General features: G+C 47.9%; 1 protein-coding gene across 1 annotated transcript; it reads right to left on the minus strand.

Annotated features, from left to right (window-relative positions):
- Positions 1–12,583: 12,583 nt before the first annotated feature.
- On the minus strand, positions 12,584–14,203 carry LOC123121895 (eukaryotic translation initiation factor 3 subunit E). The gene has a single exon (XM_044541987.1). It carries the CDS (start codon positions 14,099–14,101, stop codon positions 12,776–12,778), a length of 1,326 nt encoding a protein of 441 aa, XP_044397922.1. The 5' UTR covers positions 14,102–14,203; the 3' UTR covers positions 12,584–12,775.
- Positions 14,204–16,208: the final 2,005 nt, after the last annotated feature.

The raw sequence follows: 16,208 nt of genomic DNA on the forward strand, positions 1-16,208 counted from the left end.
TTCCCTGCTTCTTCCGCCAGAGCGGTAGTACCGCTCGTGGAGCGGTAGTACCGCTCGTGTGCGGGCTGAGCACATAACGGTTGGATTTTTCCCCTTCTATAAAAGGGGGTCTTCTTCCCCAATGAACCTTATCCATTAAGGTCGTGTTCTTCCCCCATTGTTGACCTTCTTCGAGCTTGCTAACTCTCAATCCCTCCATGGATTCTTGCTAGTTTTTGAGGGAAAAGAGAGAGGAGATCTAGATCCACATTTCCACCAATCACTTTCTTCTCTATGTGAGGGGAACCCATTGGATCTAGATCTTGGAGTTCTTGGTGTTCTCCTTCTTGTTATTCCTCTCATTTTCCTCCCTAGCATTAGTTGCTTCGGTGGGATTTGAGAGAGAGGGACTTGGGCACTCCGTGTGCTCTTGCCATTGCATTTGGTGCATCGGTTTGAGTTCTTCACGGGGATACGTGGAAGTTACAAGTTGAGAAGCTTATTACTCTTGGGTGCTTGGTGCCCTTGAGCTTGTTCCTCTTGGGTGCTTGGGCGCCCTAGACGGTTGGTGGTGTTCGGAGCTCAATCATTGTGGTGTAAAGCTCCGGGCAAGCGTCGGGGTCTCCAATTAGGTTGTGGAGATCGCCCCGAGCAATTTGACGGGTACCGGTGACCGCCCCCAAGGGTTGCCAAAGTGTACGGGTTCGGTGACCGCCCCCAAGGGTTCCCATTTGTACGGGTTCGGTGACCGCCCTCAAGGGTCCCTTAGTGGAATCACGGCATCTTGCATTGTGCGAGGGCGTGAGGAGATTACGGTGGCCCTAGTGGCTTCTTGGGGAGCATTGTGCCTCCACACCGCTCCAAACGGAGATTAGCATCCGCAAGGGTGTGAACTTCGGGATACATCGTCGTCTTCGCGTGCCTCGGTTATCTCTTACCCGAACCCTTTACTTATGCACTTTACTTTGTGATAGCCATATTGTTTCTTGTCATATATCTTGCTATCACTTAGTTGTTTATCTTGCTTAGCATAAGTTGTTGGTGCACATAGGTGAGCCTAGTTGTTGTAGGTTTTGTGCTTGTCAAATTAACCGCTAGGTTTATTTTAAAGCGCCTATTCAACCCCCCCCCTCTAGGCGACATCCACGATCTTTCAAATGCGCTATAAGTATTATACGTCTAAGTCCTGTCATTGATCTTACGCGGAGATTTGTGTGGATATTTACTTTTCCTTTTTTTCTATTTATACTTAATTAACTCACTTAGATATGAAATAATTAGAGCACATCTAGATATTCCTAAACAAACTCTTAAATTAATCGATGCACGTGGGTTGCACATGGTTCTAGTAATACTTAAAAAACACTGCATTCTCCTTATATATTGGTCTCCTTCCATGCTTAGCGGTATGGTACTAAAAACTATTCGAGCCAACTCGCATAGTTGATAGTTCTATGTCAAGCTAGTGTGTAAGAGCATCTACAGCCAGATTTGGCAAATCCGGCCCCTCAAACGTCCGCGGACGCGTCCGGACACGTCCGCGGGCACTGATCGGGCACCCCTCAAATATTATGCCGCACATTCATATACCGCAAATTTCGATTCTCAAATTCATATAATTCATGTATGTCAATCATACAGTACAAACTGTCTGAATGCCAAAGTTCAATACAAAGCAAAGCAAATCATAGTTCAACAAACCAGACATGGCAGAATGAAATCAACGTCCGAGCATGACGAATGGCCTCGGATCACTGGCTGGGCGTCTGCTCCAAGCGGAAGGCGTCCTGCTCTGCCTGCATCCGGGCAGCCTCTTCAGCCTGCATCCGGGCTGCCTCCTCCGCCTGCATCCAGGCTGTAGCTGCCCTCGCCGCCTCGTAGTCCCTACGGTCGTTGATCTCCTTCCTCTTGTCTGCAAGCCACTTCTTCGCATGCTCATCCAAGAGGGTCTCGTCCGCCAGCATGATCCTCGCATCTTCCGTGTCGCGTGAGGGTTGCAACCTCTCCTTCTCAAGCTCTATGTCGCCAAATGTCTTGGCCTTCTCGAGCTCCCATTTGATCGCCGCTTGTTGCTTCTCCAACTCGATCTTCTCCCTCTCAATTTTCAGTTTCTTCTCCGCCCTCTTTCGGTCCCACTCCATCCTTTCCTTTTGCGCATTCAACATGACCTTGTACCTCTCCTCCTTCTTGTTCTCTCTCACTGAAAAAATGCCCATCCATGTGGACGACATTTTGGTAGCCGCGGCATCATGGGCGGCGCGTGCCTTCTCCCACTTGTTTCCCTTGACTTGACAGTTGTCCTTTGGCATGGTGGCTTTTCCATTCGTGACGACAGCATTGTCCTCTTCATCGTCCAACCCAATTGATTGGTTGGAGATTGAGCCATCATTCCTATTCTTGCCGGACTTGAGGTCGGCCACAACTTGGTTCCACTTCGGCTTGCCATTCAATATGACCCAACAATGGCTAAAAGCAAATGGCTTCTTCTCCACCTCGTGATACAAAGTGGCCGCCACCACCGTCTAGCAAACAACATATGTATGAGCACGAGAATGCAAACACAAGAAGCATATGCAATGGACGACAAGATGAGGCAATCGAGATTACGTGAGTTGCGACTCCCATCCTACTTTGAGGGCGTTTGGTCACTTGTGGGTAGTAGCCGACATACTTGTTCACTTCCCCTTGAATGATCCCCCAACGATGTTGGAGAGATGCCACATTGCAAGTGGTCATGATAGGATGCGGCTCCACATACTCCTTTTGCTCGTGATACTCCTTCCAAATCTTCGACCAATAGGTGTTACCCTTTTGCTAGGTGCCACATATTGGATCCATCGTTGTGGCCAACCAAGCTTTGACCAACAAGATGTCCTCAAATGTTGAGAATGTCGGACCTCTTGCCTTCGGCGTCTTGGTCTTCTTCTTGCTCGGATTGGGATCGGATGTTGTCCCAACTTCAAATGTGATGGTGGCCTCCAATTCATACTCCATTTCGGTCAGATTTTCATTGTTAATGATCATGTTCGACAAGAACGCCTCCTACATGATTAGAGTTTACAAGCGTTCGTCATGAGCGAAATGAACTAGCGGTCTATGCTAAAAATCTGATTGAACAAGAGCAAATAAAACACACCGACTCTTATTCGGTCATTCCGTTGAACATGTCGAGGGCAGCCCGGGCACTGCCGGAGCCCGTGCTCATTCGCGCCCGAATGAGCTGCGACGAATCACACACGTCGACTGCCTGCGTCTGCGAGGTCGCAAAGCTCTCCGGAATGGCCTAGGCGGCATTCGAATCTGTTGGGGAACATAGTAATTTCAAAAAAAATCCTACGCACACGCAAGATCATGGTGATGCATAGCAACGAGGGGGAGAGTGTTGTCTACGTACCCTCGTAGACCGTAAGCGGAAGCGTTATCACAACTTGGTTGATGTAGTCATACGTCTTCACGATCCGACCGATCCAAGTACCGAACACACGGCACCTCCGAATTCAGCACACGTTCAGCTCGGTGACGTCCCACGAACTCACGATCCAGCAGAGCTTCGAGGGAGAGTTCCGTCAGCACGACGGCGTGATGACGGTGATAATGATGCTACCGACGCAGGGCTTCGCCTAAGCACCGCTACGATATGACCAAGGTGGATTATGGTGGAGGGGCACCGCACATGGCTAAAAGATCAACTGATCAACTTGTGTGTCTCTGGGGTGCCTCCCTCCCCCGTATATAAAGGAGTGGAGGAGGGGGAGGGGGGCGGCCTCCTAGGCGCGCCCCAAGGGGAGTCCTACTCCCACCGGGAGTAGGACTCCAACCCTTCCAAGAGTAGGAGTAGGAGGGAAGGAAGGAGGAGAGAGGGGGGAAGGAAAAAAGGGGCGTCCCCCCTTCCTTGTCCAATTCGGACTAGAGGGGGAGGGGGCGCGCGGCCTGCCCTAGTCACCCCTCCTATTCTCCACTAAGGCCCAATAGGCCCATTACACTCCCCGGGGGGTTCCGGTAACCCCCGGTACTCCGGTATTTGTCCGAACTTATCCGGAACCCTTCCGAAGTCCAAACATAGTCATCCAATATATCGATCTTTATGTCTCGACCATTTCGAGACTCCTCGTCATGTCCGTGATCATATCCGGGACTCCAAACTACCTTCGGTTCATCAAAACACATAAACTCATATTACCGAATGTTAAGCGTGCGGACCCTACGGGTTCGAGAACTATGTAGACATGACCGAGATACGTTTCCGGTCAATAACCAATAGCGGAACCTGGATGCTCATATTGGCTCCTACATATTCTACGAAGATCTTTATCGGTCAAACCGCGTAACAACATACGTTGTTCCCTTTGTCATCGGTATGTTACTTGCCCGAGATTCGATCGTCGATATCCCAATACCTAGTTCAATCTCATTACCGGCAAGTCTCTTTACTCGTTCCCTAATACATCATCCCGCTACTAACTCATTAGTTGCATTGCTTGCAAGGCTTATAGTGATGTGCATTACCGAGAGGGCCCAGAGATACCTCTTCGATAATCGGAGTGACAAATCCTAATCTTGATCTATGCCAACTCAACAAGTACCATCGGAGACACCTGTAGAGCACCTTTATAATCACCCAGTTACGTTGTGACGTTTGGTAGCACACAAAGTGTTCCTCCGGTATTCGGGAGTTGCATAATCTCATAGTCATAGGAACATGTATAAGTCATGAAGAAAGCAATAGCAATATACTAAACGATCAAATGTTAAGCTAACGGAATGGGTCAAGTCAATCACATCATTTTCTAATGATATGATCCCGTTAATCAAATGACAACTCATGTCTATGGCTAGGAAACTTAACCATCTTTGATTCAACGAGCTAGTCAAGTAGAGGCATAGTAGTGACTCTCTGTTTGTCTATGTATTCACACATGTACTAAGTTTCCGGTTAATACAATTCTAGCATGAATAATAAACATTTATCATGATATAAGGAACTATAAATAACAACTTTATTATTGCCTCTAGGGCATATTTCCTTCAGGATCATCCTCTGTCCCAATGGGGTCGGACGGCGTAATCCGCGTAGGCGCTCGGAGGAAGGGGTGCGGGGATCCGGGCGCGGCGGAGGAGACAACTGCTCCACCACGTCTGAACCTCCCTGCGACGCCGTTGTCGCCTCCCTCTTTCGCTGTCGGCGTCGCCGCAACTTGCGGACGACGTTCTCCGCCTTGCAAGTCGCATTCGACGAATTGACGCCATCGACAGACGAGGCGGACCGCGTCTCCGTCGCAATGGTGTGGGTCGGGCTGGACGACATCTCTGGCGGTGGATAGGAATCGGAGGTGAGGATTGGGAGCAAGGCTGGAGGACGGCGAGGGTCCGGGTGCCGGAATGGTTGGAGGGCAGCGAGAGGAGGAAGGGTTTGATGAATTTGGTGCAATTTGGGATGGGGTCTGGCTGTCGGGTCCGACGTGGTGGGCGTGTCCGGGCGCCCCATATTTGGGATGGATATGCGGGGTGCCCGTCAGCCCGGGCGTTTGAGGGGCCCGTCTAGATCAAAAAATCGTGATCGGACAGTGACCGAGCAACCCGCCCGGACGTATGAGGCGGGTTTGAAAGGTCCGGTTGTAGATGCTCTAAGACAAGTAGGCCAGTCCGAAGTCCGAACTAGTTGTTGGTACGTCCAATTTGCATTGCGAGATGTGCATATAGTGGATGAAGGAAAAAGACAGCAGAGTAAGTCCGCCTGCACGGGCTAGTGTTTTATTGTAGGTTCACAGCATGCACTTTTGAATTTGGACTCTACGGTTGTGCAAATAAGACAACTGATTATGCATGGACCGAATGTAATACTTAAATCTTTTAAGTAACAAAGGTCCTTTTTCGAAAAAAATTAAGACAACTAATCCCGGAAAAAAAAAGACAACTGGTAAATAAATCAAGGTCTGCCTCAAGTTGTTATTTTTTGCCTAAGTTTTTCTTTAAGACACCCAAAGAAAATTTTATAGGAGTATTTGATATTTATTACGGAAAACAATGGAAAGAGCGGATCGACCAGTACAGAATAAAATTACATTGCAAAGTATATTATCCTTCTTCTTTCTCCAATTACACGCCGTCCATCGAAGATTAAAAGCTGCACTGACAAACTGTGAAGGAAAAGGACACTTTCGCCATTCTTGGTACTATTGTAGGAAATTAGTGATGTTCTCTTTCAAATTGGGCCGCTTAAAGCTCCAGGTCCTGATGGCTTTCCGGCAAGATTTTTTCAGCGCAATTGGGGAATGTTGAAGGAGGACATTATTCGTGCAGTTAAAAGGTTCTTTGATACAGGTATGATGCCGGAAGGTGTTAATGATACGGTAATTGTCCTTATACCAAAGGTAAAGAACCCCCAATCGATCAAAGAATTTCGGCCTATCAGCCTCTGCAATGTTATTTATAAAATTATCTCAAAGTGCCTAGTGAACAGATTGAGGCCGCTCCTTGATGGTATGATTTCTCCAACACAAAGTGCTTTTATTCCTGGGAGATTGATATCTGATAATGCGCTTATAGCGTTTGAATGTATGCACTCTTTAAACACTCTCAAGGATGGGCGGGGTGAGTTTTGTGCGTATAAACTTGATCTAGCTAAGGCTTATGATAGAGTGGATTGGAATTTTCTGAAGTGTATGTTGAGTACGCTCGGGTTTGCGAGTGGATGGATAAAGTGGATTATGGCTTGTGTTACCTCGGTGAAATTCTCTGTTCGCTTCAACGGACAACTCTTGGAGTCATTTACGCCTTCATGTGGTATCAGGCAAGGAGACCCTCTATCTCCTTATTTATTCTTGTTCGTGGCCGAGGCCCTCTCAGTGTTGTTACAGGATGCGTGTAATAGAGGAGCGCTGCTAGAATTCAAGGTGAACAGGCATGCGCCGGGTATTTCACATCTATTGTTTGCATATGATTGTATTTTATTTTTCAAGGGAGCCATTGATCAAGCGTTGACAATTAAAAATATTATTTCAACCTATGAGAAAGGGACTGGCCAATTGTTGAGCCCAGATAAATGCTCTATCATGTTTGGTAAAAAATGTAGTATGGAAGTTCAAGTGGCTGTTATGGTAATTTTGTGCATTACCGCCGAAGGATTTGAAGACAAATATCTTGGTTTACCGGTGCCTCAAGGTCGAATGAAGGCGGGCAAATTTCAATCCACTAAGGACAAAGCTCTCAAAATACTATCGGACTGGATAGAGAAATATGCTTCTTGTGGGGCGAAAGAAACGTTGATTAAATCTGTTCTGCAAGCTCTTCCGGTGTATGCTATGGGTATTTTTAAATTCCCGGCGTCTCTGTGCGAGGAATTATCTCAGATTATAAGGAATTTCTGGTGGGGGGATGAGGAAAACAGAAGGAAGACTCATTGGTTGGCTTGGGATAAGATGACAAAGCCTAAAGCGGAGGGTGGTATGGGTTTTCGGGATCTCAGATTATTTAACCAGGCTCTTTTAGCGAAGCAGGCATGGAGGCTGGTGGTGAATCCGGAATCTCTGTGTGCCAGAGTGATCAAGGCAAAATATTACCCACAGGGGCATATTTTAGACACAGCTTTCCCGCAGTCGGCCTCTCTCACATGGCAAGGTATTTTGCATGGGTTGGAGCTGCTTAAATCCGGAGTTATTTGGAGAGTGTGTGATGGGGCTAATATTCATATTTGGAGAGATAATTGGCTTCCTAGAGCTTCTGGACTTAAAATCTCTGCAAAGAAGAATAGAACTAGAGTTAAATGGGTTGAGGAATTGTTCATGAGTGGAGAAAGGAGATGGGATGAGGAGCTGGTTAGGCATTTATTTTACCCTTATGACGCGGATGAGATTTTGAGGATGCGGATCCAATCAAATGGGGAGGCAGATTTTGTTGCTTGGCATTATGAAAAGTCAGGGTTGTTCTCAGTTAGGAGTGCGTACAAGTTAGCGCTCACCCTTAAGGATAAAAAAGAGGATGAGGGGCAATCCAGTGAGGCGGTAGGGACGGAGAGGAAAATTTGGAATATTATTTGGAAGGCAAACATTCCTCAGAAGATTCGTATTTTTGCATGGAGGGTTGCTTCCAATAGCTTGGCCGTACAGGTTAATAGAGTGGCGCATCATCAAGCCTCTGTTAGTACGTGTTCTATTTGTGGCATGGAGGATGAAAATACCTTCCATGCGCTTGTCTTGTGCCCGAAGGCGCGTGCGCTTCGCATGGCCATGAGGAACATTTGGGCTCTACCTGATGAGGAGGTTTTCAGATATACGGGGTATGATTGGTTTATTGTTCTCCTGAGTCAATTAAACCCCGTAATGCGAGACCAAATTATATTCTTATTCTGGAGGACCTGGCATTTGAGAAATGATTTGATCTTTGGTAAAGGAAAGGAATCAGTTTCAGCTTCTGCTTGCTTTGTGGAGAGTTATTGGGCGTCCTTTGGTGCATATCATTCTCCGAGGCCGGTGGATGTTCAAAATAAAGGAAAAGGGCCGTTGGTCCGGATTAGCGGAGTTCCTAATTCTCTAGATGCGAGTAGTGGCTGGTCCCCGCCTCCTGCAGGTTGGTTCAAGATTAATGTCGATGCTAGCTTCGTGGAGTCCATTAGAGAAGCCAGTGTGGGGGTGGTGGTCAGGGATGAGGAAGGGGAAGTTATTGTTTCGTCGTGGGATTTCATTGGTGCCTGTCAAAGCGTGGAGGAAGCGGAGCTTAGAGCTTGCATTGCCGGTCTCTACATAGGTATTTCTCTTCATAATCCTATAATTTTAGAGACTGACTGCACTTTTGTGGTAGCGGCTCTTGCATCGGGGGACTATGACAGGTCTGCTATGCGTGACCTGAAGATGGAAGCGTTGAGTATCTCGAAGTTGATCAACAATCTTCAATTGTCAAAGATTAGTCGCACGGCCAATATGGTGGCTCATTTAATCGCTAAGTATAGCTTTGACAATAGAGTAGATGGTATTCTTGTAAATGATGTACCGCCCTGTGTGGTGAATATTGTATCGAATGAGTGTACTGGTGTGGTTGGTTAATTAATATAAGTTGGTGTTCAAAAAAAAAGAGACGTTAACGGATTGTTTTAATCATTTTTTTACTCGACAAAAAATGAAAATCAATTTAGACGTTACGTGTCTAGTGCTGCTTCGCATAAGATATAGCACAACAACTTGGAAATACTACAGTTAATCTAAGATTATCACATAATGAACTTGGCGCTTGAAGCAATCAATCCACCTAACACAAACCCATCTCCCCCGTCCCGCGTCGCCTCTGCTCTGGCGACACGGGGGAACCCCCACCGGCGCCGCCACCTCTCCCCTCATCCCCCTCCCCCCGTCTCGTCGTCACCTGAGGAGCCCGCCGGGCGAAGCCCGGGCAGGCTCCAGGAAGGGTGGCGGCGGGGCATCTCGCTGGATGGCGTGGCGCGCGAATCCCGGCCGCTCGGGTGCGATTCGGCAACGGCAGGCGTCGCGGAGGCCGCTCCGGGTGTTCGGTGGCGTCGGTCATTGGTGTGGGTCCCTTGCTCCGGCGCAGGCGGAGGGACGTGGCAGAGGGACGGCGGAAGGTGCGTGGCGGCCGGATTCGGCCGGCCTTGGTCGGATCTGGCGTGGCTGCGGCTGGGCGCGTCGTCGGAGCTGGCTGGCGGGGCGTGGGGCGATCTGCGGTGGACGCAGTGGTGCGGGTGCTGGCGGCGCGGCTGCGCCTCGCCGGAGCAGCATGCCGGGGCGGCGGCCTCCTCTAGCGGGGTCGACCGGTTGGTGGAGACGGCGGTGCGCGCCCAGGACCCGGCAGCACGTCTGCTCTTGGCCGGGGGGTCACGCGGGACAGCCTCAGCTGGGACAGGCGCAGGAGCTTCCCCTCGGTGCTCTGCGGTGCTGGTTTGGTGGCCGGCTGGTTCGGGCTTGCGGTGGTTGAGCATCTCCGGGAGAAATCCTTCTCCGGCCTCTACCGGATCCGGCGACGGCGACGCCCGCGGGCGCCGCACTCTTTCTTGGAAGCGTCGTTTTGGTGTGGTGCTTCTCCCACAGCCTTGGCTCCGGAGGGAATCCTCAGATCCGCGGGATCGGGCGATGAAGGTGTCTCCACGTCTTCTTCCTCCTTGGGGGCATCGTCTCGGAGCCGGCTACAACCGGAGACCGGTGGAAGGCGGCATCTTCGCCGCGGTGGATGGCGGCATCTTCGCCGCGTGGTTGCTGAGGCGGCTGTTTCGGGGGCGCTAATTTCTGTTTGGCAACGATGATGGCGTCGAGAGGAGCTTGGGTTACGGCTCGGGCTTCGGTAGTCGGATCTTCACGGCGTGTCGGAAGTGCTCTTTCGTGGGTTGCCTTGTTGCTCTGAAGTCGGAGTTACGGTGGAGCGAGTCCAGGTGATGACGATGACAGGCGCTCGGTGGTCGTTTGCGGCGGGCACGGTCGGCGCAAGTCCTGCATATTTTTCAGGCGATGATCGTCGTCAAAGTCGGAGTTGTCAGTTGTTCGTGCGTGTGGCCATCTGTTGGCATGTGCCGTCGTGGAGTCTGTTCCATGTCGGTGGCCAGGTTGTCGTGGAGTCTGTTCCATGTCGGTGGCCAGGTTGGCCGGTGCCCATGTGTTTATGGGTTGGGTTGTTTCGGTTTTAGCCCGGTTTTTCATCAATTAACCGAGTCTTTTGCCTCGTTTCAAAAAAAAAATTCAATCCACCAGACCGGCAATGCTAAAAAGAAGAAGACCGGCAATGCTACAGACAAGTACACAATATACGCATGTTAGCTTTGAAACGTGACTAATTCATGAGCCACAGAATATTATTCATATTCAGTTAGAAATGGGATTATCCTGATTGAGCAACTTGCAGACAGTCCTCCTGACCCATAATCCGCGAGAGATTCATGCTAACATGGAAGATCTTTTTTTTTTTTTGCAGTGAAAAGTTTGCCATATTGCTCTCGCTAAAGAATTCATAGTCCTTCCACGGGACAACATAAAAAAGCAGTAGTGATGGACATCAATTTCAACACTAGCCACTTCGTGAGTTCAATGCCACTTTTTGGGGGGTAAGAACATCGTCATCGTCATCAATCTCAACGACACCAAACTGTCACTGCCGTGCATCTGAAAGCACAACAACAGTTTAACACATGACAAATCCTAGAATTTAGTCGGGAGGACCAGCCTCGCTGTCCTCGGGCGGAGAGCTTGGGATCTCAGTAAACCAACCGATTGAAGAGAATGGGGCCGGCATGTCGAAAAATGGGGAAAATCCTCTGATCAATCGGGATTCAGCCATAACGACTAGGAATTGAAGCCTGGCGCCCCGCCTAAGCACCGGCGTTGTACATGCCCTTACAGTTTCATAGGGCAACTGGAGCCAGTCTATGTGCCCTATAATTGCAATGCATTTCAGTAGTTACTTATACATGGAACAACAATGGTTAAACTGGTGTGTAGCACCAGTTCTAATGAGCCAGATAGTCCGAAGGATGATGGAGCCCTCGGCCACGCCAACTCAGAGTAGTCAAGAGAAGACAGCCTGACGACACACATACACGCATGCTACAGCCTCAGGACCCCTACTGACCTGACTGTAAATCTAAAAAATGTTAACAGGATCCATGCATGTTACGAATGCATCCAAACACTACTCCCTCCATTTCTAAATATAAGTCATTTTAGAGATTCCAATATGGACGACATACGGAGCAAAATGAATGAATCTACACTATGAAATATGTCTATATACATCCGTATGTAGTCCATATTGAATCTTTAAAAAGTCCATACTGAATCTCTAAAAGGACTTATAAAGATGCAGTAGGCCCTATGCTACACCAACTCAGTACACACATACAACACTACAGCCTCAGGACACAAATACATAGCTTTGAACAAAACTCTAGACCCGATTTCAGCGCAAACTTGGGTCCATCAAAGAACAGGATTCATGCATGTTATTTCTACCTCCAAACACTAATCAGAATTTGACTCCACCATGATTCATTGTGCAGCTGGAGTCGGTCTATGTGCCTTGTAATTGCTATGCATTTTAGTAGCAATCTGTAATAACTATAACTAGAATATATGCTCTCCTAGTTGTTTGCTTCAAATCGAGAGAAGCTGTGGAGGAAGATGACCCACCACACATACACACTACAGCCTTATAGGACATTTACATAGCTTTGAGCAAAACTCGGACCCAATTTCAGTGCAAACTTGGGTCCATCAAATAACAGGATCCATGCATGTTATGAATGCCTCCAAACAGTAATCAAAATTTGACTCCACCATGATTTATTGTGATACGGTCTATGTGCCTTGTAATTGTTATGCATTCCAGTAGTTATTTGTAATAACTACTCCCTCCGCAAAAATGTCTTATATCATGGGATGGAGGGCGTAGAATATATGCTCTCCTAGTTGTTTGCTTCAAATCGAGAGAAGCTGTGGAGGAAGATGAGCCATCACACATACACACATGCTACAGCCTTAGGACAGTTACGGACTTAACTGTAAACCACAAAAATGTTTAACAGGAAGCTAAGCTAGACAGACAACAGGGAGCTCAAAGACAATTGCAGACAGGCCGAGAAAGACAGTAAAATATGCAATGACACCTCAGCAAGGAAATGCGTTAAACGTCTTTTGCAGTATTAATTCATAGGACGATAAACTTGAGTAAAAGGAGTACAAAGCATTTAAAACATCAGCATAAGCTGTAGCAATATGATTCAAATACTAGCAACGAAGTCACTGCCTAACAACAAAGTTCCCAAAGTAATTTTTACCGCCTCAAAGCTGCAGATCATCTGTTGGTCTCACCGAGCAGCCTGCTGTGCTGCTGCATGCCCTGGATCCACGACGCTCTTTGCTAGCATGTAGGTCCTGGCATTGAGGTTCTTCATGCTCTCAATAATCTGCTCATGGACATCAACACGATTGGTCGTCATGATGAGAGTTCCCGTCACTGAATCAATCTTGGCATCTAGCTTGGAACTCTTGACCATGTTCATTATCCACAACTCGGCTTCATCATAGGTCATGTTCAGCTTCTCCGCAAGCACACCAATATCGATGCAGCGATGTATACGGCAGTAAGTCTCAAAAATGAACAGGCGAGCATTTTCAAGGAACTCGTCTCTCAGAGGAACAGCGATGCCATTCCTCTCTTCAACGCGCTTGCCCAGGAAAGGATCATTCAGTATAACCTGCTCGCACTCGACGAGCTTCTGCTGAGCGCCATCAAAATCATACTTGACATACAGGCACTCCAGGAACTCAATGATGGGATCCTTGTAGCTGTTCTGCTCCTGCTGGATGACCTTGATGAGTTCCTTAAGCATGTTCCTTCTCCTCTTGTTGACAACAACTGCAGCAGCAAGGTACCTCAGAAGATGGGGAGCGTTGGTCTGGATAGCATTGAGGTACCTGTCCTGGAAGAAGAGGTCGATGATCCCGTTCCTTCCATTCTCATGGTTGAAGAAGATGAAGAGGCTCCAGTGCATCAGCCATATCCTGCTGTGGAGCTGGTTCACAGGCGACGAGGTGAAGCTGCTGGAATCAATCATCTCCTTGAGCCTGTTGAGCTCCTCCTGCGCGACATCCCAGTTCTGCATCAGTATCTCCGCCGCCAGCTTCCCCCACAGGGCACTCAGGCTCCTCTCGCTGTTGGTGCACAGAGCGCGGTACTGGGACAGGAAATCGGCGGCGTCGGAGTACATCCCGCACTCGTACTGGAACTTGGCGTACTGGTAGAGGGCCTCGATCTGGTCCGGGCCGATCTGGTGGCGCTCCTGGAGCATGTGGAGGTTGTACTGCTTGTCGGCGTGGAGCTCCTGCACGAGCTGCGGGCTGGAGAGGAAGGCGACTATGGGCGCGACGGCCTCCTGGAGGGCCCGGAGCCTCTCGACGACCTCGGAGCGGCGGGCGACCATGTCGGCGGGGACGTCGTCGGTGCCGTGGAGCGACTTGTGGATGTCCATGGCGTAGTCGACCATGTTGGTGCCGCCGAGGAGGCGGATCTTGCCCCGCAGGATCTCCTCGTCGGCGTAGACCCCGCGCTCCTGGAGGAACTCCAGCACCGGGAGCACCAGGTGGGGGTCCATCCACGCCGCCACGCTCGCCGTCAGGTCGTGCTCCGCCATGGCTGTCTCGGGCGAGGGGATGAGAGCTAGGGTTTCTAGGGTTTGTGGGTGGCGGCGGCGGCGGGTGGAGGGAGGGAGGGGGGAGACTGGCTGGCACGGGAGAGGTATGCGATTCTTGCTATAAGTTGGAAAAAGAAAGCAAGACGTGACCCTAGTTCCCTCCCGCTGTTTGGGCCGGGCCTATTGCCGCTCTTAGTAGGCCGATTACATAGAGAGAAGCCCAAAGCTCTTTTTTCCACTTTTCGGAGTCCTGCTGTCCCGGTTTGGCGCCTTAAGTTTTGGGGAAAGTATCGGCTGCTCCCAGCTTTATGGTGCTCTCGGTGCTCCAATGTTAAAAAAGTATTTTATATGCTTCAAAAAAATTGTGAATGTTCATAAGGAATGTGAATACAACACCTAAAAATTTCAGGTCAAAACTCGAATTGCACATTAAGAAACAAAAAAGACAAATCCAAATGTAAATAGTGTCAAATGTTGGTTTTGTCTTTTTTAAACTATTCATGCTAGATTTCACCTTTTTGTTCCTCAATGTGCATTCCAAATTTGGACCGGAAACTTTTAGAGGATGTAGTCACATTCCTTGCAAACATTCATATATTTTTCTAAAATCTTTTGAAACATTTAAAAGTGTGTTTTTTACATCGGAGCACAGGGAGCACCATAAGGCTGGGAGCACCCGATACTTTCCCCGTAAGTTTTGCTATAAAATAATTCGGCGCCTTAAGCGCCTGAACCATTCCCTAGCGCTCACGTGGCCCCGCTCATAGGCCAGCCCAAGAAGAATGCGACACTCGATCGCATTCAACCGTTTTCGTTGGTCTCCCGATTGCATTTTGTCGTGGTCGACTAATTCATCGGTCAACTATTCACTTTAGCGGAAAAAACACAAAAAAAGGTTGTCAGTTACAAAAAAGTTCATGGATTTTAAAAAAAGTTCATCGATTTAAAAAAACACAACATTGAAAAAAGTCCGTCTATTTTGAAAAGGTAGACAGAATTGAAAAACAAATTCATAGATTTAAAAATATATATATAATTAACAAAAGTTCATCCATTATGAAAAAATAGTTCATCGATTCTGAAAAAAAATAAAAAAATAAAAAAGTACATGAGATTTATTTTTATTTTTTGCAAATTGCCGGGAGTCCCACTTGGTTAGTGCCTTTGGTACTGAACTGGGAGGTTTGTAGTTCGAACCACATCACGTGAATTATTTTTGGAGTTTAAAACAATAAAAATAAATAAATGGGTCGGTCCAGAGCGGAGGGGGTGTGCACCAGTTGGCTAAATAGCATGTAACTGGCGTTTAAGGCGCCGAATAGGATCTGGATCACCGGTGCATGCTGACATTCAATGAAGGAAATATGCCCTAGAGGCAATAATAAAGTTATTATTTATTTCCTTATTTCATGATAAATGTTTATTATTCATGCTAGAATTGTATTAACCGGAAACTTGATACATGTGTGAATACATAGACAAAACAGAGTGTCCCTAGTATGCCTCTACTTGACTAGCTTGTTTATCAAAGATGGTTATGTTTCCTGACCATAGACATGTGTTGTCATTTGATGAACGGGGTCACATCATTAGGAGAATGATGTGATGGACAAGACCCATTCGTTAGCTTAGCATTATGATCGTTTAGTTTATTGCTATTGCTTTCTTCATGACTTATACATGTTCTTATAACCATGAGATTATGCAACTCCCGAATACCGGAGGAACACTTTGTGTGCTACCAAACGTCACAACATAACTGGGTGATTATAAAGGTGCTCTACAGGTGTGTCCAATGGTGTTTGTTGAGTTGGCATAGATCGAGATTAGGATTTGTCACTCCGATTGTCGGAGAGGTATCTCTGGACCCACTCGGTAATGCACATCACTATAAGCGTTGCAAGCAATGTGACTAATGAGTTAGTTGCGAGATGATGTAGTAAAGAGACTTGCCGGTAACGAGATTGAACTAGGTATTGAGATACCGACGATCGAATCTCAGGTAAGTAACATACCGATGACAAAGGGAACAACATATGTTGTTATGCGGTTTGACCGATAAAGATCTTCGTAGAATATGTGGGAGCCAATATGAGCATCCAGGTTC

Source organism: Triticum aestivum, chromosome 5D (genome assembly GCF_018294505.1).
Source record: "Triticum aestivum cultivar Chinese Spring chromosome 5D, IWGSC CS RefSeq v2.1, whole genome shotgun sequence".
NCBI classification, from domain to species: Eukaryota; Viridiplantae; Streptophyta; class Magnoliopsida; order Poales; family Poaceae; genus Triticum; species Triticum aestivum.

What these genes read in the sequence shown, in the direction of transcription:
- LOC123121895 (XM_044541987.1), bottom strand. Translation starts at nt 14,101, where the DNA reads ATGGCGGAGCACGACCTGACGGCGAGCGTGGCGGCGTGGATGGACCCC.